The 26116-nt window shown below is 34.3% G+C and overlaps 3 protein-coding genes and 1 pseudogene across 3 annotated transcripts; 1 reads left to right on the top strand and 3 right to left on the bottom strand.

Annotated features, from left to right (window-relative positions):
- Positions 1 to 6726: 6726 nt before the first annotated feature.
- LOC130828465 (peptide-N(4)-(N-acetyl-beta-glucosaminyl)asparagine amidase-like) lies at positions 6727 to 11174 on the bottom strand (annotated as a pseudogene).
- A 6048-nt stretch (positions 11175 to 17222) lies between these two features.
- Positions 17223 to 20152, top strand: LOC130828933 (argininosuccinate lyase, chloroplastic-like). The gene is made up of 7 exons (XM_057694980.1): positions 17223 to 17551; positions 17722 to 17985; positions 18087 to 18209; positions 18546 to 18685; positions 19053 to 19293; positions 19435 to 19599; positions 19673 to 20152. Exons 1-7 carry the CDS (start codon positions 17324 to 17326, stop codon positions 19940 to 19942), a joined length of 1431 nt encoding a protein of 476 aa, XP_057550963.1. The 5' UTR covers positions 17223 to 17323; the 3' UTR covers positions 19943 to 20152.
- Positions 20153 to 20637: 485 nt separating this feature from the next.
- On the bottom strand, positions 20638 to 21231 carry LOC130828464 (uncharacterized). Its single transcript, XM_057694452.1, has one exon. The coding sequence runs from the start codon at positions 21229 to 21231 to the stop codon at positions 20638 to 20640; it is 594 nt and encodes a 197-aa protein (XP_057550435.1).
- Positions 21232 to 21534: 303 nt separating this feature from the next.
- LOC130828463 (uncharacterized) lies at positions 21535 to 22662 on the bottom strand. The gene has a single exon (XM_057694451.1). It carries the CDS (start codon positions 22660 to 22662, stop codon positions 21535 to 21537), a length of 1128 nt encoding a protein of 375 aa, XP_057550434.1.
- Positions 22663 to 26116: the final 3454 nt, after the last annotated feature.

The following is a 26116-nucleotide window of genomic DNA, read 5'->3' as shown; positions in this document are numbered from 1 at the left end:
TTGGTAATTAGATACTCCTACACGTTGGGGCTCAACCCACGATTTATTAAAAAAAGCGATTGTTTATCGTCCAGTTATAACACAACTTTATAGTGAGTGTACAGATAGCTATTTAAGTGATGACACATGGGAACTAGCTATAGGTGTACAGAAAATATTAGAAGCGTATGACCACGCAACTAAGATTTTTTCATATGTTTACGAACCAAACGTCCACTTAGTAATAAGTGAATGTATTACTATTTTTTATCATCTTCTTAAACATTCGCATGATGATACTAACATATATTTAAAGCCGATTCTTGCAGATATGATGGACAAGTGGAAGACATATTTCACCGATTTTCCTTTTATTTATGGAATTGCGACAATTTTAGATCCATGTTTTAAGACAGAAGTCCTTACTAAAGTAATTGGATTTTACTATCAATCATTAGATCGCCCACCCAGTGATGTACATAATTATGTTGGAACATGTAAAAAAATTTTAGCAGAACTTTATGATTACTATGCTAGTGTATATAACCCAAGTCGCGATACGTCTAGGCGTGCTAGCGTCTCGTCACGTCCCACTTATTATAATTCCGTAATAGCTAACATAATGAGCCAAGATGATAGTTTTGTAGGATCATCTTCTTCTTCATCCTCCACTTCATATTTAGAATTAGATAATTATCTTAAACATCACTTTGATATCGACCAAGGTAGCTATAATATTTTAGAATGGTGGAAAGAAAAATCCATAAAATTTCCCATATTATCGAGAATTGCAAAGGATATCCTTGCAATTCCTGCTTCTACGATTGCGTCGGAGTCTGCTTTTAGTGCAGGTAGAAGAGTTTTAGACGAAAAGAGATCTCGTCTTGCTCCATATAGTTTTCAAATATGTGTTTGCAAGAAAGATTGGGATCAAGCGGAGCTTCGAACACAAGGACTAAAGAACGATGATGATCAAGTCGATGATGATCCATGGATGATGATGGATACATCTGCATCATCGTCAGGAGGAGAGTCAGCGGAAGCATCTAACCAACCAGATGATGATGACGAAGATGAATAGGATCAATCAGACAACGATCAATCAACATTCAAAAACCACAAATAAAAGGTATGACAAAGAACTACGTGGGCTTTGATTCCTTCGGGATACGTAGGCACCTTAGTATTCCTTCGGGTACTAGGTTCAAGTCCATTTTCTCCCTCTTTTTTTATTAATCATCTTTATCGTTTCTTATTAATTTATTTTTTCATTCTTTTTAGTAAATATTTTAATAACGATGACAAGCAAAGAAATTCGCTAATAATCAAGTAATCATCAAAGGTACGTCCGCATTATTATAGTATTTTTATATTATATTTAAAGAAAAAATAACAATGGAACCGATGGTCCAACCCGCGAGTTGGAACCGCCGGAACCGCCTCATGAACCGCCAAGGAACCGTTTGGAACCGTCCGGAACCGGAACCGGAACGTTCGAATCAGGTTCCAAATGGAACCGGAACCGGATGGAACCGGAACGGAACCGGCCCAACCCGGACCGTGGCCATGCCTAGTCAGACCAAACAGCTTATTGATCTTAAGAATGAGAACAATGATCATGAAGCCAAGCTCAAGACTCTGAGATATGAGTCTGAGAAAAATCTACAAGCATTAACCAAGTTAAATGAATCCGAATCTAAATTCACAAAATTGATTATACGTCAAAAAGGATCTAGTGATAAACGTGGTATAGGTTATAACAATGTTACACATAACTATAAGAGTAAAACCACATTTGTTAAGAGTGCATACAAACATAGACGTACACCTACTTGCTCATATTGTTGCAAAGAAGGTCATATTAAGTTTGCATGTCCGTACACACGTAAGGACAACTATATCATTAAGAATTCCTTTCCTCTTGAATTACGTGGACAGACAAAGCAAATATGGGTTCCTAAAGGGACAAGACCACCCAACATGGTTTATCCCGAATATGGTTCCAAATTTGTCACTTGGATAGCCAAGTAAAGTTGAGAAAGGTTATTTTTTTTGTTTTGTAGGAAAAGCAAAAGTGGATATTAGATAGTGGATGCTCGAGACATATGAGTGGTAAAGTTTCTTTTTTTTAAAAATTAAAGAAAAATGCAATGACTCGATCACCCTAGGAGATAAAGGTAAATGTAAAATTTTAGGTGTTGGCAAAATTGGTAAGAATCCGTCTAAAACTATTGATAATGTTTATTTAGTTGAAGGTCTAAAATTTAATTTGCTAAGTGTGTCTCAACTATGTGATAAAGGTAATGAAGTAATATTTGATAAAGAAAAATGTGTTGTTAAAAACCCTAACACCGGAGATACATTCATTACTGCCCTTAGACATGATAATGTTTATGCCTTAAATACTAACGAAATTGCAGCTCAGAATTTCAAGTGCTTGAAAGCTATTACAGATAATCCAAAACTATGGCATAGACGTCTTGGTCACATTAATATTCATACCATGCATGAGTTGGTAAGTAAAGATCTAGTTAAGGGACTTCCAGTTCTTGACTATAAACAAAGTCCTACATGTGACACATGCATTAGAGGTAAACAAGTAAGAAGTTCATTCAAACCGAAGAAAATGGTAAGTACTACAAGACCATGTGAACTTTTACATATTGATCTATGTGGACCAATGCGTGTACGGAGCATAAGAGGTAAATCTTACATTCTAGTTACAGTTGATGATTACTCTAGATTTACATAAGTTGATTTTTTGAAGGATAAAAGTGAAGCCTTGAAACCGTTCTCAAGACGTTGTAAAGAGATGCAAACTCAACTGAACCTTCCAATAGTCTCGATTAGAAGTGACCATGGGAGAGAGTTTGATCAACTAGACTTTGATTTCTTGTGAAAAATACGGTATAACCCATAACTTCTCAGCTCCTAGGACACCCCAACAAAATGGTGTGGTTGAAAGAAAAAATCGAACCTTAGAAGAAATGGCTAGGACGATGCTTATTGAAAATGGATTAGCTAAACACTATTGGGCCGAGGCTGTTAACACAACAAATTATGTCTTAAATAGATGCTTCATTAGACCAATACTTAAGAAAACCCCCTATGAGTTATTCAAAGGAAGAAAACCGAATATAGCATACCTTAGACCATTTGGTTGCAAATGTTTTATTTATAATAATGGTAAAGACAATCTAGGAAAATTCGATGCTAGAAGTGATAAAGGTATTTTTCATGGATACTCACTGAATAGTAAAGCTTATAGAGTGCTAAACAAGCGTACAAGTATAGTTGAAGAAAGTATACATGTAGTATTTGATGAATCTGATAATGGAATATTAAGTGAAGGATTTAAAGAGTTAAACCTTAATAAACATTTTGATGATATAAGTGAGGACGAATTGGATGTTAATGATATTAGTGCAGTTAAAGAGAATAACATGCAGGATACCATACAAAGTCTTGATGATGAAGGAAAACAGGTTATAGACATTGAAGACTCACAGTCTGATCTTGAGACCCAACCTCAAGAACTTGAAACAGTTCCTGAAAACGCTGCTTTAGATACACCAATTAGAAACTCCTCAAATGAAGTAGGTACAAGTTCTTTGAATGATAACACACCATCCATATTACAAAGAAGAATTAGAATGTCATCTCAACATCCTCTAGAAAATATTATAAGTGATCCAAACAATGGTACGCAAACTCGATCCTCTCTTAAGAATTTATGTGCATTTTCTGCTTTTGTTTCTCTTGTAGAACCAAAGGATGTTAAAGAAGCACTACAAGAACCAGAGTGGATCATTGCTATGCAAAATGAATTAAATGAATTCGAAAGGAACAAAGTTTGGGATCTAGTTGAAAGACCTCTAGATCGTACTATCATTGGAACTAGATGGGTCTTTCGCAATAAACTCAATGAGGATGGAGACATTGTAAGGAATAAAGCAAGGCTGGTAGCTCAAGGTTATAATCAAGAAGAAGGTATAGATTATGATGAAACTTTCGCTCCAGTTGCAAGGTTAGAGTCTATCCGTATTATGCTTGCTTTTGCTTCATACATGAATAAAACTATATCAAATGGATGTAAAATGTGCTTTCTTAAATGACTACTTACAAGAGGAAGTATATGTTAAACAACCACCTGGCTTTGAGAATCCCGATCTACCTAATCATGTGTTTAAACTAAACAAAGCATTATATGACTTGAAACAAGCTCCAAGAGCTTGGTATGACAGATTTAGCTCACATTTACTTGAAAATGATTTTCAACGAGGTAAAATTGATAAAACGCTTTTCATTAAAACTAAAGGAAAAAATATTCTTACTATTCAATCAATTAACATATTTTTACTATTCAATAAAAAAAAGGAAAAATTACCTAGAATAATCTAATCTTTTCATAATTTTCCTACAATAATCCCACCTATTGATTAACCATGAATAATCCCAACTTTAGAGGGTATTTATTTAGAGTAAATTTGGGTATCCCAATGACCTGCTATAGTAGGTAATTTAAAAATTAATGTAAAATTAGAGAAAAATTTTAAAAATTTACATACAAAATTTCAGAATAATAAAAAAAATCAATTTTTTTTTTTAACATTTTTAAATATTTTTTTCGACATCTAATTTTAATTTATCTTTATTTTTGAGAAAATAAAACTTGCTATTTCAAGTCATTCGGTGACCGAGTTTATTCTAGAAAAATACCTAGAATAATAAAAAAATAAATAAAATCGTATACTACTTTTAGTATAATTATTATATTAAAAATAATATACGATTTTATTTTTTAAGATTATAAATATTATAATAATTATATAATTTCATAAAAAGAACATAAATAATAATTTCATTAAAGAAAATAGTAAAATAAAAACGAAATAACACAAGTAAACAATGCTAGTAATAATATAAACACAAAAAATTAAAAATCATAATAGAAAATTAAAATAAAATAACAAAATAGAAAATAGTAAAAAAAAAACAGAAATTAGAAAAAAAAAAATTAAAAAAAAGATAGCTCTTTGAAAATAATACTTAAAACTTTCTATTTGAAAAAAATTACAATAATGTCAAAAAAAATTAAAAAATAAAAAATAAAAACCATCCTACTTAAATAACCTAACATAATAATGTCAAAAAAAATAATAAATTAAGAACAAAAATCTGTATCCAATAAAAAAACTTGGACAAAAAAAAATTATTGGAAATACTTGAATAAAAAAAAATATAACTAGCTTTTGAAAAAACATACCAAAAATAACATAATATAATAATAAAAATATCAAAAGAAAATAAAAAACAACCTATGAATCAAATAAAAAAATTTGGACAACAAAATAACAAAAATAATTATTTAAACATCCAAAAAAATTATAAACGAAAATAAAAAAATAAATATAAATTTATATAAAAAGAAAAAAAAGAATAAAAAACAACCCAACATCTAGTCGCGAATAGCGACCAAATACCACATTTGTAACCATTTGATCGCGAACTCTGACGACCCAATTTACGTTAGTCGCTTGTCATCACCATTGCATTTATTACAACATACAAGCGATATAGTATTGAGTCATAACTCATCAAATTAATTGATGAGGTCAACATAGCTATGCGTATTTATCATTTTATGGTATTTTACACATTATTACGATCAATACATAGGAAAAAAAAAATATAGTCATGTGTAATTTTGTTTTATTCGTCTCGCCATATATTTTAATAATATGAAAACTTTATAATTTTTAGTTATATATAACTTTTAGATATAAATAATCCGATAAACGCATCAGACTGCATAAATAGTTATTTGAGAGCAACTTTAATAAAACGGAGGAAGTATATATGTATGTAGCAATTTCACAAATATAAGTAACTTTTCCAAAATTTTCAAGTTTACTGGAACATCAAATATGATAATTTTGAAAAGTGATAAGTATAAAGTAAATTCACAAATATAAGGAACTAAATTTGATCTTTTAGGTTGCCACTATTTGAGGCGAGTATGATTAATGACCTAAATATTTTGGCCTTGGCTTGAGTTGAGATTATTGTGCACCTACATGTCATTTTTAAACTCTAGATTTGCTCTGGTAAAAGCTGATCCGACCTGTTAACTCGACCTAAACCTAACCTGAAATTAATATTTTCTTAATATTCATAGGAAACACAAAATAAACAACAAAAAAAAACATAAAGTTTAAAATTAAAGCCTGAAAAATTAGATCTAATCAATATTAAAAACCTTAAAATGAAAACAAAAAATTATAAACAGATAAAGTAGGTCAAAATCAGGTCGATTTGATCTGTTACAGGTGGCGTCAGGGTTGTAATTTTCAACCCAAACCAATTAACTAAACAGGTTAGGTTTGGGTCGAGAATATTTTGACCTTTTAAATATAACCCGAACTCAAACCCGACCCAACCTAATCTGTTTGACAAATCTACCTGTCTACAACATCAATATGAATTCAAAAAAACATAACAAAAAGTAATAATGTCTTGAATTGTAGTAATATCCATTTTTATAACACTTCAATTACACGGTCATTCGACATAACATTATTGAAAATTTCCACAATACAAACTGTCAGATGTACACAACATTTGTTGGGTCCTTCTGCAGCCTAATATATTTTGAAACAAATACAACCCTCACATCAGATCATCCTACAACCTAGGATTGGTTTTAATTGTCATATCAAACTGGTACCTGCAATCAGTAATAACTAAGATTATTCAATTTATTTGATTCCTCTATGTTATTCAGCTGCTCTTTTTTTAGTCATGCCGTAATTTCTCCCCACATGGACACTTATTTCTTTCGGGATACAAGTCGATACTTCCAATTTGTAACCTGGAAGTCGAGTCAACATCTTTGACTGATAAAAAGGTGAACCTGCAAAGTTCACAATCTTAAAGGCTATCAATATTACTTTTCTGCGAAAGCAACAGGGGAAATTAAAAGTGGTTGTAAGACACCTGAAGGCGTTTGATTGAGTGTCGCTTAATTCTATCTTGTACAGTTTGCGGTGAAAACGATTTTCAAATTTCTGAGAAGTTTGTCTATCCAAAACATACCAGCTGGACCCTCCATCCTTGCTCCCTTCAAGAATCCTGATAAAGGTTCAGAAAATATAGCACCATGAAAATTCAGGAACAAAACTTGTTAATCAAGACCTAATAAATGTAAGGAACCTAAGACTGTAGGAACTCCTCCTACAGCAGATTGACAACTTCCCTAACAAAACAAAAATAAAAAAACAAATTATCATATAGTCACCAGTATGTTCCAGTCTGATGTGGATGTGCGACCACTCTCCACCCACAAGTTTACCTACATCTATAAGCAATACCATGGGTTAACTTTCTTGATATTTCATTTCTATTCACTTCTTTGATAACGGTGTCGTGTGTGTATTTATGCCCGGGGCCTGAAGTGTATATATTTTGAGGAGAAACTCAAGTCCTCCACCTCATTGGTCAAACACAATTTACTTTATCAAATACTCCCTCAGTGGCTTTGGTTTTGCTACAAACTAACAAAGTTACTCTGTTAATTTATAATTCGACAATAAGGCTAAACTACTAATGGATGGAGGAAATTTGTGAATTACACCAAGAGAGAATGATTTGGTGGTCAATATTAAAGGAGAATTTGGGTCCACAGTCGAAAATAGATATCTAGTTAAATCAAAGGAATGGTCCAAAATGAAAAATATAGCAAAACAAAAAGCACAGAGTATTAACAATGTACAATACAGAGCAACAAACTAAGATTAGTCAATGATGTAAGAGGATGACTCTTGGAATGACAAATAAGAAAAAAAAAACTTTAGAAGAAATTCAACCGCTTAGAAGATTTTTCTATTCACAACAGAATGTTTGATCATTCATCAAGAGCTAGAACAGAGATGAGAACATTAGAAATTGCAGGTAGCTCTATAGATGTTCTTTTAGTTCAGAGCTCTCAGACATCAGTCATATGGCAATATGTTATGAAGTCAGGTTAATGTGAATCCATGAATGCACCTCCAATCTTGGGATAGACTAGTCACTAGAGCCAAAAATCAAAAGCTGGTAGTCATACTTGTGTATCAGTCCGAAAAAATAAATAAATATTATCATACTGCACCATTCCTTGAGAAGAGACCTGCATGGCCATCTTTAAAATAACTTGTGCAAAAAGGGACTGGTTCATCACACTAAAAAGTGGACTTTAAGTGGCCCCATGCTGTCGAGTTTCGAAAACAAACCAACTCATTATAAAAGCACCATAAATGTGCAAGTTGAGCTATGTGCTGTTTGTTCATTCTAAAGAATCGGAATATGCTATCTCTTGTGTTTTCTAATAATTGATGATTTATTCTACTTAATCCTTATCACAGGGTTGGAGCGAGGAATGATTACATAAACTTATTGTTAAATGATCATACCAGTCCATGGGATCTCTTTCTGGAGCATCGTTGGCAGACATCAGCGCATATGCCACAAGCTTGCACATTTAACCCTCTTTCAGTTTAGATGCAATCCAACCACCTGAAAGCCACAACTCAGAAGATTAAGAGATCAAAAGTTCAAATCATTGCTAGTGTCGTAATAAATGAGTAAAGCACACCTTTTGCTCCATTCTGTTCTTCCCACTTTGACAACTGTAACCCATCAAAAGCTGACGTAGACTGCAAAAACAATTTATGTTCACACCAGCATAAAAGAACTTGGAGAATAATCCTCATGCCAGACATATAACAACAAACAAGAAACAAACAATTAGTCAACTCACAATTCCAAAAGGAAGCTCTTCTCTACTGGCAAGGACCGAGCCTGAATATATTCTATTCAGTCTCAAAAGCGGCAAAGAGAGAGAATCTTTTCCAATGCTGGTTGATTTAGCAAGGCTCTGGATCACATCATTTAGAGCATCTAATGCAACAGGAAAAGCCAATAAAGCCTTTACAGGATGGCCAACCAAAATTTTAAAATACCTCATTTTTTGTGTCCAGCTCACACTTCAATTGTAGGATGTCTAGTAGCTCACCAAAATAGGCAGCAGATTATGCAAAAAAGGTTGTAAAACAAGTGAAGATTTGATCGTCTTTCCAGACTTAAATGAACACTTTTGAAAAACTATTACGATTCTTCTTAAGGTCTTTAGGGCATCAATCACACTGGAGATTGAGAAACAACTTTCAACAAATTTGGACAAGGTTAGGCCCAATGCATCATAAATGTTAGACACATGCTTATCCACACACAAACGAACCGGACAAGAGGAGCAACTCAAACCATCCATCCCAGCATATTCTGACCTTGAGATGCGCCATTGATTGTCCCCACTAAGTCTCCCAGCCCCCAGGAAGTGAAATAGCAGTATCAGCCTTGGAGTGAAGATCACTTTCTAAAGTTTCGTTCTCAATTTTATGATGTGCTTCAAGCTTGGAAATGACTTCTAGTTTTAAATCTTTTCGGCATTGTTTGGTTAGACTTTCTAGAACTGTGCATAAAATTGTCTCTGTAATCATATTTCGGCAGGTTAGCACTTGCAATAAATTTTTAAGGATATGACAGCGTAATCGACGACGGAACAATAAAAGATCAAGAACGAAAACAAAATTTGGAAACCAGTAGATGGCATCTACATTGCATTACCTCATACCACTTTCTTGTGTAACGTTTTGTGACATCCTATAACCCATCTTGGCAATAGCAATCATATAGTTCAGTTTTTTATCCCACCTACATTATGATGAAACAACAATAAATATGCAAACAGGAAGTACTAGTCATTCAAAAATCCACTTTAACACAAAAAATAATAGAGAAGAAAATATGCAGACAACAATAGAACTGGATGTACCCTTTCTCATACAACAATGGATTGTTTAAATTCCTTCACAAGGATCAAGATGCATCCACCTGAAAAATAAAAAATACAAATCCATCCCCAATCAGACCTCCAAATGCAATGATAAGACCATGAAAAAAAGAAAAATAATACAATGAAAGAAGAGCAACTTCAAGCAACTATCCATTAAAGTTTCACCAATGCTTTTTAGATTATAATACACAGTTCTATTGTATCATCTTCTTGAAATTCAGATCATATTATCTGAACTCGATTTTTATGAAGAAAAACTAAACTTAAGCTATTGAAGCAAGAATTTATTACTCGATATTTCTCCTATGTTTCACAACATTTGAACTTTTGTATCTGGAATGACGATTAAAAATTATAATAAATGTAAATTTTAGATTGAATTGACTAGAGAGAAAAAAAGTGACAGAAGAGGGATGGATAGAGAAAAGGTTTGCATGGCAGACCGTGTTTTGTTTATATGTTAAAAGAGATAGGCAAAAAACAAATAGAGGCACTATTTGAAGAGAGTGCAAAACAAAGTGGACAGAGGGAGTGCCACATGCATTGCATATTGAGCAATCTTTACCAAAATGCGTAAGAGTTAAGCACTAGTTGATTTTTGAAAAGACATACAGCTAACTCGAGGGGATATCAGTAATTCAATATAGGCCTTCAGGTCTTGTTTGATTTGAAAAAGAAGCAGAGCCAGTAAACAATATAATCAAACAGCCAGACACAATTAGCATGAAGTTTATTACTCAAATTAAATCACAGTGGTTCAAATTTTCCACGTGATAAGGACCACTATCAAAACACAACCATATTCTCGAAGCTGTATGAATAAGCTTACCTCCCTAAACAATGTGAAAAGCATTATGTCCAGACATGGTCCGTAAAATCCAAAATTGTCTTTGACTAGAAAGAGGGATGTATGACTCATCCTCCTCTTCCTGTCTTCTTTCCGTGGAAATCTGCTCTCCTTGAGATGGAGTAGCATCTTCCCTTTCTGTTCTGATAGCATTAGCTAGCGCAGCTGCCAGCTGAACTAATGCATCCCCGGTAAGATTGTTCTTTCTCCAGCAGTAACAATAATAATAATAATAATAATAATAATAATAATAATAATAATAGGTAAGTCAAAGGGTAGTTAAGTAGTTTTACAATGATAATTATTAAATAAATAAACAATTAAGTGTTACCATAACAATGTCGATAATTTCAATTTAAAGAAGCTTTAATATAACTATTTTTAAGAGATGTAGTCTGATCAGATAAGAGACCACCACTACTTTCCTCAATCCTAGACATACAATACTACTCGCATTGAGACTTGATCAATAGAATACATTATTTGCAATCTCTAACTCCTAGTATAAATAGAATACACTTTTTAAAATATTCGAAGTTCTACTGTTTTGATATTATGGAATTTTATCTTTTATCATAAGGTAATTTGTAGATCGGTGTTTAGGGAAAGAATGTAGTGTGTGAGATAAAGTTTTACTTTACATTATTTATTTATACTTAAAAATATAAGTATACGTTATTAAAAATTTTTGAAAATTTTCACAAACAAGATGATGTCACGAAGTTTGAATTCAAGGGAAGTGAGGAAGGAAATTTTCTTGGGTCTGAAGAAGATGCAAATTGGATCCCACTTATTGTTGATTAGGGATAGAGGTATGAAAAATCAATAATGTCATAACAACTTTGAATTCAAGTTCAAAATTATTTGAATCAAGATTTATTTGATTAATTTCTAATCATAAAGAGATAAATTCTGTTAGAAAATAGAATAAAAAGGTGGAAAGTTTCTAATTGATAAGGATATATATAAGTATTTCTATAATTAATACTTTAATGGCAAGACGAAGTGTAGGAATGTTTTTGGTTTGCAAAATGTAATTTGTTTTTGGATTAAAAATAATTTATTCTTTTCATCAAAATATCACTTTACCTATCCTTTTACAATAAATAAACGAACAATTATTCTATTTTTAGTATACTGTTGATTGAAACTGATTTTTATTGATTGAAATTAGCTTTTACTCCTACTAAATAGTAGTATTTTTTTCTAATGTTTGTAATTCGTTTTTATCATCTGATTTTTATTATTGACTGAAATTAATAATAAATCTTTTTTTCCAATTGCAAATTATAGTTAGACACTTCACCAATAATAATAATAATAATAATAATAATAATTCCAAAAAAATTAATAATAATAATATACAAGACTTTTTTTGTCAAAGGTCAGGGTGCAAAAATATCTGATTCAGATCAGAATATTGACAAAATCGGATATCTAAATTTAATATTTTTATTATTCGTTATTTTTATTTTTTAAATATATATATTGTTTATCAAAAAAATTTGTTTTGGTGCATTGTTGAATTTACTAATATGTACAATTCTCAATTATAAGTAAGTTGCAAAACTAACTTATACTCGTAAACGAATTTAAACTTTTGAAAATCTAACCATATTCTGAAAATGAGATTAAAAGAAAGTGATGGGCCCTTGTCGAAAAATAGAAATGATGCAAATTAAGTGGGACGGACGAAAATGAAAAATAATGCAAATTCCGGAGGGAGTAATAAGTAATAATATTGGAATGTAAAAGGAAGGTCTATGGCGACGGAATTAAAATCTGACGCAGGATAGCTACGGAATTTGCATTTGACAATGCAAAATACGGCTACGGGTCCATGTTGGTAAAACAGAACAGAAAGAAAATAATAATCATATTAAGCTTAATTCAATCGCAAATAAATCACAAAACTTCATGCCTTTTATAGGGTTTACACAAAACGACTTAAACTAAAAAATAGGAAAACCTAATAGTTTACTAAAAATAGAGCTGACTTATTCAAAGACTAATTCAAAAACTAACAGATAGGTTTGAAGCATTCTTCATTCAATACACCCCCTTGCTTCAAAACTACACACACCTAACTTCTGTCTAAAGTAAGTATGTTTGTCAAAGGAAAGAGCTTTGGTGAGTATGTCTGCAGTCTGATCATTAGTTGCACAAAACTTCAACTCAACTTCATTCCTTGCAGCTAGACTTCGGATGTAATGGTAGCGTATGTCAATATGCTTGGTTCTACTGTGATAAGCTGGATTCTTAGTCATAGCTATTGTTGTTTTGTTGTCACAGAAAATCTCCGTAGCTTGCTTTTGTTCACAGCCTACTTCACTCAGCAATCTTCGCAGCCAAACCACTTGACAAGCCGCTGATGTAACCGCCACATACTCTGCTTCCGACGACGAAAGCGCCACTATATCTTGCTTCTTCGAGCTCCATGATATTGCTCCTGACCCTAAGATGAAGGTATGACCTGAGGTGCTTCTTCTATCATCGAGACAGCCTGCCTAATCACTGTCACTGAACCCAAACAACTTGTACTCTACATTTTGCGCATACCAAATACCATACTCAAGCGTACCTCTAATATAGCGTAGCACCCTCTTAGCGGCTCCAAGATGTTGCATAGTGGGAGCATGCATATAGCGAGAAAGAACACTTACTGAATACATGATGTCAGGTCGAGTGTGAGTTAAGTAGTTCAATCCACCAACCAGGCTTCTATAATAGCTCGAATTTGCAGCTTCAGTGCCATCATCATGACTTAGTTTCTCGCTTGTATTCATAGGAGTTGCAGCTGGCTTTGCATTGTGCATATGGAACCTATGCAATAGGTCTTTAGCATACTTCTTCTGAGAAACAAACACTCCGTCTTCAACCTGGGTCACCTCGAGTCCAAGGAAATACTTCAGCTTGCCCAAATCAGTCATCTCGAATTCCTTAGTCATGGAAGACTTGAACTCTTCAATTAACCTTTGTGATGATCCCAAATAAATCATGTCATCCACATACACACACACAATCATAAAACCAGAATGCTTACTCCCTTTTATGTACAAGGTTGGCTCATTATCACTGCGCACAAAGCCATTTTGAAGAAAATATGAGTCAATTCGCTTGTACCAAGCTCTTGGAGCTTGTTTTAGGCCGTAGAGTGCTTTCCTTAGCTTGTACACCTTATGCTCCTGCCCATTTGCCACGAAACCTTCAGGTTGAGACACAAATACTTCTTCCTCCAAGTCGCCATTCAAGAATGCAGATTTTACATCAAATTGATAAATAGGTAGCTTCAATTTGGCACCCAAAGACAAGAGCATCCTCACTGTTTCGAAGCGTGCTACGGGTGAGAAGGTTTCATCAAAGTCGATGCCTTGATGTTGTGCATACCCTTTGACTACTAATCTTGCCTTGTACTTTTGAACACTACCATCTGCATTATGCTTCACTTTATAGACCCATTTGAGTCCAATAGGAATTTTGCCTTGAGGTAAATCGACCAATTCCCATGTGTGATTGCGCTCAATTGCGGTCATTTCCTCTAGCATTGCTTCTTCCCATTCCTCATTCTCAATCGCCTCTTCATAGCAAGTTGGTTCTGACACATACAAAGCAAACGAGCATGATTCATACACTTCGCTTAGAGATTTGAATTTTCGTGGTGGTGTGTCTGACGATGAGCTGGAATTAGCCGGCGAGTTGCTTCTTTCACTATTTGGTGTTGAAGTTGTGCTTCTGACTGGTGAAGTAGGTGGAGTATGAACATCATTGACATTCCCTTGAGGTAACTCTAGTGCATTCTGTTCTTCTTCATTAATCAAGGGAGAATTAGTTGATGGAGTACTAACTTTCTCATATTTCCAACAAGCTTCTTCATTGAATTTCACATTCCTGCTTATAATTACTTTGCCACTTACAGGGTTATATAGCTTATATGCTTTAGATTGAGTGCTATAACCAACAAAGATACATTTTTGTGCTTTCTCGTCAAGTTTTGAACGAGAATTTACTAAAGCATAAGCTATACAACCAAAAATGCGTAAGTGACTCACCTTGGGTTTGTGACCCTTCCATGCTTCATATGGTGTTTGATCATAGACAGCTTTTGTGGGAGAAATGTTGAGAATGTATACTGCAGTAGCTACGGCCTCGGCCCAAAATTTCTTTGAAACACACCTTGCATTGAGCATGCTTCGCCCCATCTCAACAATAATGCGGTTCTTCCTTTCCGCAACGCCATTTTGTTGAGGCGTGTAAGAAGCAGTAAGCTCCCTGTGAATGCCATATTCCTCACAAAAGTGATTGAATTCCTCTGAGACAAACTCTCCTCCACGATCGGTGCGAAGAGTTTTAATTTGACATCCACTTTGTTTCTCCACAAGTGCCTTGAACTTCTTGAAATGCTCAAATGCTTCAGATTTTTGCTTCAAAAAATAGACCCAATTCATACGGCTGAAATCATCGACGAACAATAAGAAGTAGCGATTTTTGCCTATTGATTCAATTGACATTGGTCCACATAAATCAGCGTGAATGAGCTCTAGACAAGCAGAAGCTCGCCAAGAATCACCACTAGGAAATGCCGGCCTGCTTTGTTTACCATACACGCACCCTTCACAAAACTCAAGAGACTCTATTTTGGGTAAACCAAAAACCATATTTTTCTTGCCTAATAACCGTAGGCCATTAACATTCAAGTGACCATATCTCAAGTGCCACAAGCTCGGTTCATTGTCTGCCTTTGCAACTAGTGCATTACTAGTTTTACCATGTGAAATATTTAGAGGAAACATCTTGTTTGGGGTCATTTTAATGCTCATAACTTTGCGATTTTGGTCGTGAATATTACAGTGGCCATCTTCAAAAATCACAGAATATCCACCCTTTATTAATTGACCAACACTCAATAAGTTGTGAGTTAGAGAGGGTACATACTGAACATTATGAATGAGTTTTGTTTCGCCATTACCCGTTGGAATTGCAACCGTGCCCCAGCCTTCCACTTTGACTTGCTTGTCATTGCCAAGTCGAACAAGTGATTGCTTTGTGTTATCGATTGACTTGAAGTATTTTCTTTCACCTGTCATATGGTTTGAGCATCCACTGTCCACGAACCAGATTCCATGCTCCATTGGTTCAAGTTTTGAATGAGCCAAGAACAAATTGCTTTCTTCTTATGGTGCTTCGGAGAAGTTTGCCTTCGACTCTCCTCGTTGCTTGCTCCAACAGTTGGTCTCGGTATGGCCTAGTTTCTTGCAATAAGTACACTGGATATTGCTTCTGGGATTTTGATTGTATCCTCCATTATATCCTCCGCCATAACTATGACCTCTACCGCGACCGCGTCCACGATAGGCTCCTCGAAAACCGCCTCTACCTCCTCTGTTATTTGACGTTTCAGCTTTTCTCTTAATAAAGGATTCACCTCTCACTTGAAGTGCCTTTTCTTCACCTTTCTCCTCGTCTCTCTTAAACCTGGATTCATGGGCTAACAATGAACACATTAATTCGTCAAATGTGTAGGTTGAGAGATCCTTAGACTCTTCGATTGCAACAACAACTCCATTGAAATCGGGATCTAGGCTGCGTAACACCTTGCTTACTATTCTTTCGTTGTTCAAGGTCTCACCATAGGACTTCATTTGATTGACAATACTCGAGACTTTCGAGAGATATTGTTGCATAGACTCCTTCTTAGTCTTCTGCAAACGATCAAATTCGGAACGAAGCGATTGCAATTTAACAGAGATTACCCTCTTGTCGCCAAAGTACTCGTGCTTTATGATTTCCCACGCTTCTTTGGCTGTCTTTGCAGACGATATGCGAGGGAATATGTCATCATCCACTGCAGATTGGATGGGGAATAGGGCTTTGGCATCCCTTTTACGATTGTCACGCAATCGTTGATCTGGTTCTCCTGATGCTTCGGTGTATCCTCCTTCAACAATATCCCATAATTCTTGAGATTTGAACATGGTTTGCATCTTAATACTCCAAAGGTGATATTTTTCGCCTTTGAAGATTGGAATGAGAGGCTGAGCAGACGGGTTTAGACTATTGTTTGACATGGTGGAAGTTTGTTTGAGTTGATGGTGTTGTTGCGTGGAAGAAGAGAAGGGATTTAGGGCTATTTTTTTATATATTTTTTGTGGAGTTCAATGGCGTGAATCGAAGAGGCTCTGATACCAGAATTTGTTGGTAAAACAGAACAGAAAGAAAATAATAATCATATTAAGCTTAATTCAATCGCAAATAAATCACAAAACTTCATGCCTTTTATAGGGTTTACACAAAACGACTTAAACTAAAAAATAGGAAAACCTAATAGTTTACTAAAAATAGAGCTGACTTATTCAAAGACTAATTCAAAAACTAACAGATAGGTTTGAAGCATTCTTCATTCAATAGTCCATTCCGGCTCCATCGTGTACGTTTTAACTGTACGTTCTAGAATATTGACGTGGCTATCTGTAACAACATTCTGTTACGTAATAGCCTTCCCTGTGCAATATTTAAACAGTACTACATTGGCTGTCAAGATTCCTGCAAGCTATTTTTTATTCCTTTACCAACTTCGTTCTTTTCCTATCTTCAATTACCCAGAATTCATGGCTGCCTATCTCATCCTGAATCAACTTTGTTTTTCCTTTTCTTCTTCACTAAGAAACAAAAACTCTCATCAATATCAAAAAGCTTTCCAGTGTAATCCACCAATATTACAAATACATACAAATTCCATTTCCCCAAAACCGCTTCAACGTTGTTCGTCTTCATCCCCTTCAACTGAGGCTATCATTATGAATAGCCGTGCTTATGCTGACGTGCTTGCTTATGAGGTAAGAGTTTTTGTTTCCATTTTGGGTTTTCTTGAGTTGGGTATTTTGATTTACATGCATTTTCATTTTCATTTTCGGGCAAAACAAGATCATATACACTTGCTTATTATACTTGGTTTGTGTTGATAAAATGGAGTAATTGAGAATCTAAATCTACTGATGGGTTATAGGGACTAATCAGTGTACAAGATAGAAATAGTATTCTACAAGGTCTTGATGAGATAGAGAGGCGTATAGAGGCAGGTGAATTTGTATGGAGGAGTGATAGGGAGGATGTTCGTACGAAAATTGAAGAAACACTTACTGATCTTATTGGTGAGCCTGCTAAGATGCTTCACACTGCACGAAGCGGAAATGATCAAGTTGCTACTGATTTTCGTTTGTGGTGTCGAGATGCCCTTGATGATATCCTCAAGAAGATCAAAAAGCTTCAGGTTTTTGCATTGCCTTGTCCTTTTAATTAAATGACCAGGGAAATGCATATGGTTATTGTTAAATATAACCAAAATTACATATTATGTTATGTATAATGCAGGTTGCACTGGTTACCTTGGCTCTAAAGAATGAAGGTACTAAAATTGTTATCGGCTATCCACATGATTTGCAAAGGGTGCAACCTGTTTTGCTGGAACACCTACTTTTAGCTTATGTTGAGCAGGTTCATTTTTGATATTAATATTTTGGCATTGTTTTAAAGTTCATATATATATATATATATATATATATATATATATATATATATATATATATATATATATATATATATATATATATATATATATATATATATATATATATATATATATATATATATATATATATATATATATATATATATATATATATATATATATATATATGTTTCCTTCCTTTTAAACAATTTTTATGCTACCTCAATTCATATGGGGAATGTGACATACAATGCAATAGAATGCGATTATTCATGTCTTGTGTGTTGTTTCATGATCCATTGATGTTTCTCTTTCTTCTGTAGCTTGATCGAGATGCTGGTCGTTTCACTGATTGCAAAGCTAGGTTGAATTACTGTCCTTTGGGTGCGGGCATCGACCAACCAATTGATAGATTTACGACTTATTCTAATGCCTTAGGATTCACTGCTCCCTTGAGAAACAGGTACATGCATGAAATGGGTGCTATTTTTTTGATAAAAACCAATAATTTTATTTTTGAGTGAGCTAGAAAATTCTCCATGTTGTTTAGTTGAGAGAAACATTAGTTGCATAATCACTTTTTCACAATGATTCGTCGGTCACAAAACAAACAAGTACCAGAGAAGTTTCATTTGTGCTCTAAGAATTGCGATTAAATTATTGTGTGCTGGGCTATAGACTTATATTATATCCTTAGCTTGCATATGTATAGTATGATGTAGGATATATTTTTTTCTAGACTATCAATTAGGTCTCCGATCCATAATTTGTAAAACTTGTAAACTACTTTGATGTAGTGATAGGCCCTTAATTATTTTTTTACGTTACAGCATAGATGCTGTCTCCGATAGAGACTTCTTGCTGGAGTTCCTTTCAGCAATCTCTATCACAGCCATTCATCTTTCTCGGCTTGGTGAAGAGTGGGTGTTACGGGCTTCTGAAGTATTTGGATTCTTGACCCCAAATCATTCGGTTTCAACTGATACTTTTTCACGAGTTGTTGGCGGCTTAGTTACTCTTCTTTTACGATGCGAAGGACTTCCCCAAGCTTATAATCACAGTGATCTTCAGGTACACCGTACACGTTGATAGTTCTTTTTTTCATTATGAAAAATTACATCTCGAGGCTAGCTAGCTACCTGCACTCGCTTTCTCTCCCTTCTTCGTATTAGTTGGCTGACTTGATGCTATCATCTAACTTCTTCTAAACAGGAAGACAAGGAGCCCGTATTTGACAGCGTGAAGACTATCGTAGGGATGCTAGAGGAATTTTCTGAGTTTGCACAAAACGTTACCTTCAACAAAGATAGAATCCGGAAATCTCTGCGAGTCGCTCATCTTGACGCTACAACAGTTGCAGATTATCTTGTAAAGAAGGTGAGAATTTTTAAGGGCCCTAAAATTCTATTTCATGTATAATATTGATCTCTCACTTTTACAATTTCACTAGGGGGTACCATTCAGAACTAGTCATGACATTGTAGAAAGATCGGTAGCGCTGTGTGTAGCTAAGGGTTGTGAGCTTCATGATCTAACACTTGATGAACTCAGGGGCATTAGTCCATTTTTTAGCGAGGATGTGTACGATTATCTTGGGGTAGAGAATTCCATCAAGAAGTTCTGTTCATATGGTTCGACAGGTTCAGAATGCGTGTCGAATCAACTGGATTTTTGGGCTGCTCAACTTGAGATAGACAGGAATGCATACAATCACAAGTGATCTTTATGAATTTAAATTCCTACCAATTTCTGTTCAATTATGCAATTTTTTTGGTTCTGCTAAACTTTTGCTACTCCTAAAGACTCTATATGGGCTGTGTGCCTGTATCACAAATTCCTACCAATTTTTTTTGGTTCTGTTAATCCTGTTAGACTTTGTTTTGTTTTATGTTTTTCAATTTTAATTAATCTTTTAGTTTGCCACTATTTTGAGGTGAGTATGATTAATGACCTATACTATTTTGGCCTTGGCTTAGGCCATCCTTACTCATGACCTAAAAAAAAGGTCATCTTACTATTTAACAATTTTTCTCTCTCCTAAAAGTTCATCTTTCAACCTAATTTTATTAACAATGACCTCTTTTAAAAGGTCATTATCCTCTCTTTCTTACTTTTTTTCTACCCCACTATAATTTCTCTCCCTTAATTTATCTAACATTTATCTTTATTTTTTTATAATAATATTTTCATGTACAAAGTTAACATCATTTTTTATTTGATTAAAATAGATATACTATTCTATAATTAAAAAAAATAATTCTTTTAATAAAACTAATATTTTTTTAATAAATAATAATTAAGGAAAATTCGTTAACTTCAAATAAAGATTACAATGCGCATACATAAAATAAATACAAAAATTAAAAAACTAAAATTTTAAATGATACATTAATTGCGGTTCCCTCCAAACTTTTGTCAGATATTTTCAACTAAGTCATCTTTTAAGGATAAATGTGTTTGTCGATCTTCAACATCATCCTTATTTGTCAAGTATCGGTTGATATCAACAATTCTATCTGTGTAATACTCAAAGTCATCATTTAATCCACTTGTACCTTTCGATTGACCTTTTGGGCGATCTCCCATGAACTCTCTACCATCAGCATAGTGTGTATATGTATCTCTTTCATCTTCCACTATCATATTATGCATAATTATACAAGAATTAATTATATCAGAGAGTCGTCCTTCATCCCAAGCAAGTGAGGGCTTTCTAATTATTGCAAATCGAGCTTGCAACACCCCAAATGCTCGCTCCACATCCTTTCTTGCTGCTTCTTGATGTTGGGCAAATAACCTTGCTTTTGCTGTTTGCGGTTCGGTAATAGACTGAATAAAAGTAGCCCATTTAGGATAAATGCCATCAGTGAGATAGTAAGCCATGCCGTATTGATTTCCATTCACCGTGAAATTGACAGATGGTGCCCTTCCTTCAAACAAGTCAACTAAAAGAGGTGATCGATATAGCACGTTGAGATCATTATATGAACCTGGCATCCCAAAACTCATTTTGAAGTTATACATCCAATTTAATTTGGATGTGCATATATATAATATTATGCATGCCAAAAGGTGATGGAAATGAGAAGACTAATGCATGCCAAAAGGTGATGGAAATGAGAAGACTAATGCATGCCAAAAGGTGATGGAAAGGAAAAGACTAATGCATGCCAAAAGGTGATGGAAATGAGAAGACTAATGCATGAAAACCTTACATAATTAAAACATCTTTTTAAAACATTACATAATTAAACCATCATTAAAAAGAATACATAATTAAAACATAATTAAGACATTACATATTTAAACTATCTACTGACGATTGTAATTCTGAAAGTATTGTCCAAGTTGAACCATCATATCAGCTTCCCATGACTGAAGAGTTTCCTTTTTGCTTAATGATTCATAGATCTGCCAATTCATTCGATATTCTTCCAGTTGAAGTTGTTTTTGTTTTCGGGCTTCTTTTTGTTTTTGAAGTTCTGTTTTCTCCTTCATTATTTCTGAATTAAGTCGAAGACTCTCTCCAAATGCACTCAACGCTTGAATTGATTGATCTGCAACCATTTTCCCAGTCATGCGAGCCTTAGCCTTCTTCACACCCTCGGGGCGAGTGGATGATCCTCCTTGAGGTTCACTTGTTGGTGTTTCAGAATCTTCTTCCGTCCTTGATCTTTTCCCACTACTTTCACTACTAACAACACCAGTTGGTTGTTGATCCAATTGTTTTTTTTGATTACTTTTTACCACTTGCTTCCACTTGTTATACTTTCTTAAAATTTTCCATTGCTCAATCAAGTTAAAGTTACCGTGTTTTCTTTGATGGATTAAATGCGCTTCTTTAAGCACATCTTCGTCTGTCGTGCCACTCTTCTTCCTCCTAAGAGCCTCGTCATAACTTCCAGACCACTTCAAACACGCTGGAGCAACTCTACCCCAACGACATTTAAGCATGTCGGCGGTTCTTCGTGGGATCAGATGGGGTCGTTCCATCCTCGCTGCTTCATAAGCTTCCTTAACTTTCTGCCACCTCACTCTTATCTTTTGGTTGGTGCTCACAATTGGATCTGTACTTGTGTTCATGACTGAACATATGAGAGCAATATCTTCAATCAAATCCCAACTTTTCTTTGAAGGTATAGGGGCTTCATCATTATTATTAGAATGCTGTTGAGATGGTTGAACCAATTGAGTGAAGCTCGGTGGTGAACCAAATTGTGAAACTAGATCTTGAAATGATGGTTGGGTGTAGAGACTAGCATCAACATGGTGAATAGAATTTCCTCCATCTTCACCATATTGATCCTCTTGATCATTTCCTTCATCATCATCATCATCATACTCCATCTCATTTTCGTCTAAACTTTCACCCCTTATCGGAGTTGAATAGTTATCAATATTAGAGTTGACATTGTGAGATTGATGATGGTGGTGAAACATAGTTTGAGAATTTTGGGTATTTTGAGGAACATAATAAGATGAATTTGGGATATTTTGAGGAATATAGTAAGAAGAATTTGGAGTATTTTGAGAAAATGGAGGATTGAACGGAGGATTTTGATACTGAATTTGAGCACTTTGATTGTTAGAAGATTTTTTTCTTGGTTTTTTTTTTACATGGATTTCTTCCATAATTTGGGTTATTTGAATCCATATTTTTTTTTGGGATTTTTGAAATGATTAATTTGGTATTTTTTAACAAAAAAAGTAAAAAATAAGAACAAAATATGTAAATATAAAATTATGTCAAAAAATATCAATATGGGTCTCATTATATAGATCTCGAAAAAATATGACCGTTGGTATAATTTTTTTTTTTAAAAAAATTATTTTAATACGAAAATAGCCGTTAAAGGCAAAAAACGGGTATATTTTTGGAGCCAATCAAATGCTGCCATTTGGCAGCCGCTGCATGCATGACAGAGCTGGCTACTTTTTGCTGGCCAATGATGTTGCGACACGTGGCAAAAATGTTTAAAAAAAAAAAAGATGACCGTTTGAAGCCACGGGTCATCAAATAACCCAATTTACCAACCTATTTCATGACCAATCTAATTTTAGATCACCATTAAGAGTAAATTTACTCTAGTTTGGTCATATGATCTAAAATTAGATCACCATTACTCATGGCCTTAAGAGTTGAGATTATTGTGCATGTACATGTCATTTTGGTGTCACTGGAGAGTTTCAACTCTTTGCGCTGGCAAAAAGCTAATCCGACCTGTTGACTCGACTTGAACCTAACTTAAAATAAGTGGGTTTGAGTTGAGACTTTTGACCCAATTAATTAAATGGGTCGACCTAACTTAATTTGATTATTAAAAGGGTTAAGTTCAGCTCAAAATTTAAACCTAAAACAAACTCATTCAATTAAACATCTTAATTTCGATTAAAATCAATAAATATAACCTAAACTTAATTCATTTAATATTTCTTATTTTTCATAGTAGACACAAAATAAACAACAAAAAAACATAAAGTTTAAAATTAAAGCCAAAAGATTAAATCTAATTAATATTAAAAACGTTAAAATGAAAACAAAAAATAATAAATGGATTTAGTAGGTCAAAATCTTGTCGACTTGATCTGTTACAGGCTGGATCAGGGTTGTGATTTTCGACCCAAACCAATTAACGAAAATAATAAATAAATAAATAAAATTAAGCATAAATAATAATTTCATTAAAGAAAATAGTAACATAAAAACGAAATAACACAAGTAAATATAGCTAATAATAATATAAACACAAAATAATACATAAAAAAATTAAAAACGATAATAGAAAATCAAAATAAAATAACAAAATAGAAAATAGTAAAAAAAAACAAAAAAAAAGAAAGAAAAGATAGCTCTTTGAAAATAATACTTACAACTTTCTATTACAAATACATATATATACTTATATATATCACCATTAAGGTGCCACGCTAGACGAAGACAACACCTTAATAGCAACGGTAAAATGCCCATCTCCAAGCTTATGTTTGCATTGATAAAGATTGAAATCTTCAAGCTTACAAGACTTATCACTAGCATAAGGGGGAGGTACCTCCGCTAAACGGTCCAAGACCAGGCAAAGCCTTTCCCCAAGATCCCCCCATCTAGAAATGGCACTCGAAATACTTTCCAACTAACAGCGCTCCCTCATATCAGGCCTTCGTTCAACTCTAGTCTTAGGTAGAAAAGTGCGTAAAACACAACAAGGCAGAATAAGAAGTTGTACCCAATTTGATATGTCACTCGGACAAGCTGAAACCGTATCAAGAGCATGGAGGAAAACCCTAGCAAAGCCCAGACGTAGTTTGGGAGGGCTGCTTTTTACTAGTTCGAAAAGGTTTCGTAAAAACACGCCCAAGAAGGTCAACATCAAAACTAGGGGAAAAGAGGCCGATAGAAGAGCCCAAGGGGGTCGGCTCGTCTGACAAACTATCAGCACCAATCGAGGCCAAAGGACGAGGGATACCATGGATCGCATCAGCATCTGAGGTAGGGGCAAGAAGCATAGAGCCGTTGGCATGCCTACAGCTCTTGCTGGAGGAGTGTGTGCGTAAGCACCCACCACAAAACCAAATACCTGCTTTTTTAAGAGCTATGTGAAGGGAAGAAAACAAGCAAGGGTCACTAGCGATATGATCCTTAAGATAGCGTTTGGACTCATCAGAGCTGAAATGGCGTGACCCTAGGTGATCAATAAAGTACTTCTTAGTAAGCCCCTTGCCACCGCCATTGTTACAACCATCACGACCCCTAAACGGGTACGGTATCCTATCAACAGCCATAACAAGCACCATCACATGAAGCAGGACAACACATTAGGCAGCAATAGAAAAGGACAAAGAAGCTAAGAATAGAACATCCAAAGAGGCACCACAATGAATTTAACTTCACAAAAACTACAAAAATATTAAGCACAAAAACATTCAAGCATTCATCCGATGGACGGTGTTTAAGGCATAAACAAAAGCCACAGCTATAAGAATTAATGTCGCAAGACCTAGAATAATCCCTTAACACTTTTTTACACCGTCTACTAAACACCATTGCTTATTCTTCATTTCATCATTGTTTGATTCTCCATCTTCAGTCTTTTCATCATCACTTAAGTCCTTTATTTTGTTGCACATTTTTGATACTTCCCCCTCTAATTTGAGTCCTTTCTCCTTGCTTATTTTTCCATTCTCTCTCACTTTCATATCATACTCTATTTGCAACTCAACCAATTTCTTATTTGAATACTTCTCTTTTATTTCTAATCCCCTAATTTTTGTATTAAATTCATTAATCTCATTAAGTATAACACCTAATTCTTTAATCAACTCATTTCTTTCACCAATCACCACATCTAGAAAATATTTTTCCCTATTAATATCATTTTTGATTCTTTAACTACCCTAATTTCATAATAACCCAATTTTTCAAAATTTGCTTATATCTAATCTCTCTCTTTCTTCATTTCTTGCATCTTTATCTCTAATTCTTTCTTCTCTCTTGTCAATGACTCCAACAATACCGATACTACTTTATTTTCTGCCTTTCACGCCTAAACTTCTGACTCGGACCATGGCAACTTAGCCTCCAACGATTCAATGACCTTCAAAATCAGAGCTAATTCTCGGGGGTTTTCGACGAAAAACTCATATATTTTAATTTTAGCTTGCTGGAAAATCTAGTCGTGCGAGTGAAGCGGGTGGCTTAGAGGTTCATAGTGGATCTCGTAACACATGTGCTCTAGGTGGCTCGAGCGGGCCTCGTATGCGACAGGGTGGTTGAAATGGTAGTGGTCATAGATGATTTAGGTTGTTGTATATTTTATTAAAAAATAATTTCTATGTATATTTTAAAACTTTTGTAATATATTTGTTACTATTTTCTATATTTATATAATTAGTTTAT

Source organism: Amaranthus tricolor, chromosome 12 (assembly GCF_026212465.1).
Source record: "Amaranthus tricolor cultivar Red isolate AtriRed21 chromosome 12, ASM2621246v1, whole genome shotgun sequence".
Classification (NCBI taxonomy): Eukaryota; Viridiplantae; Streptophyta; class Magnoliopsida; order Caryophyllales; family Amaranthaceae; genus Amaranthus; species Amaranthus tricolor.
Note: the sequence above shows the minus strand (reverse complement) of the source record. Positions and strands in the feature narration are given on the sequence as shown.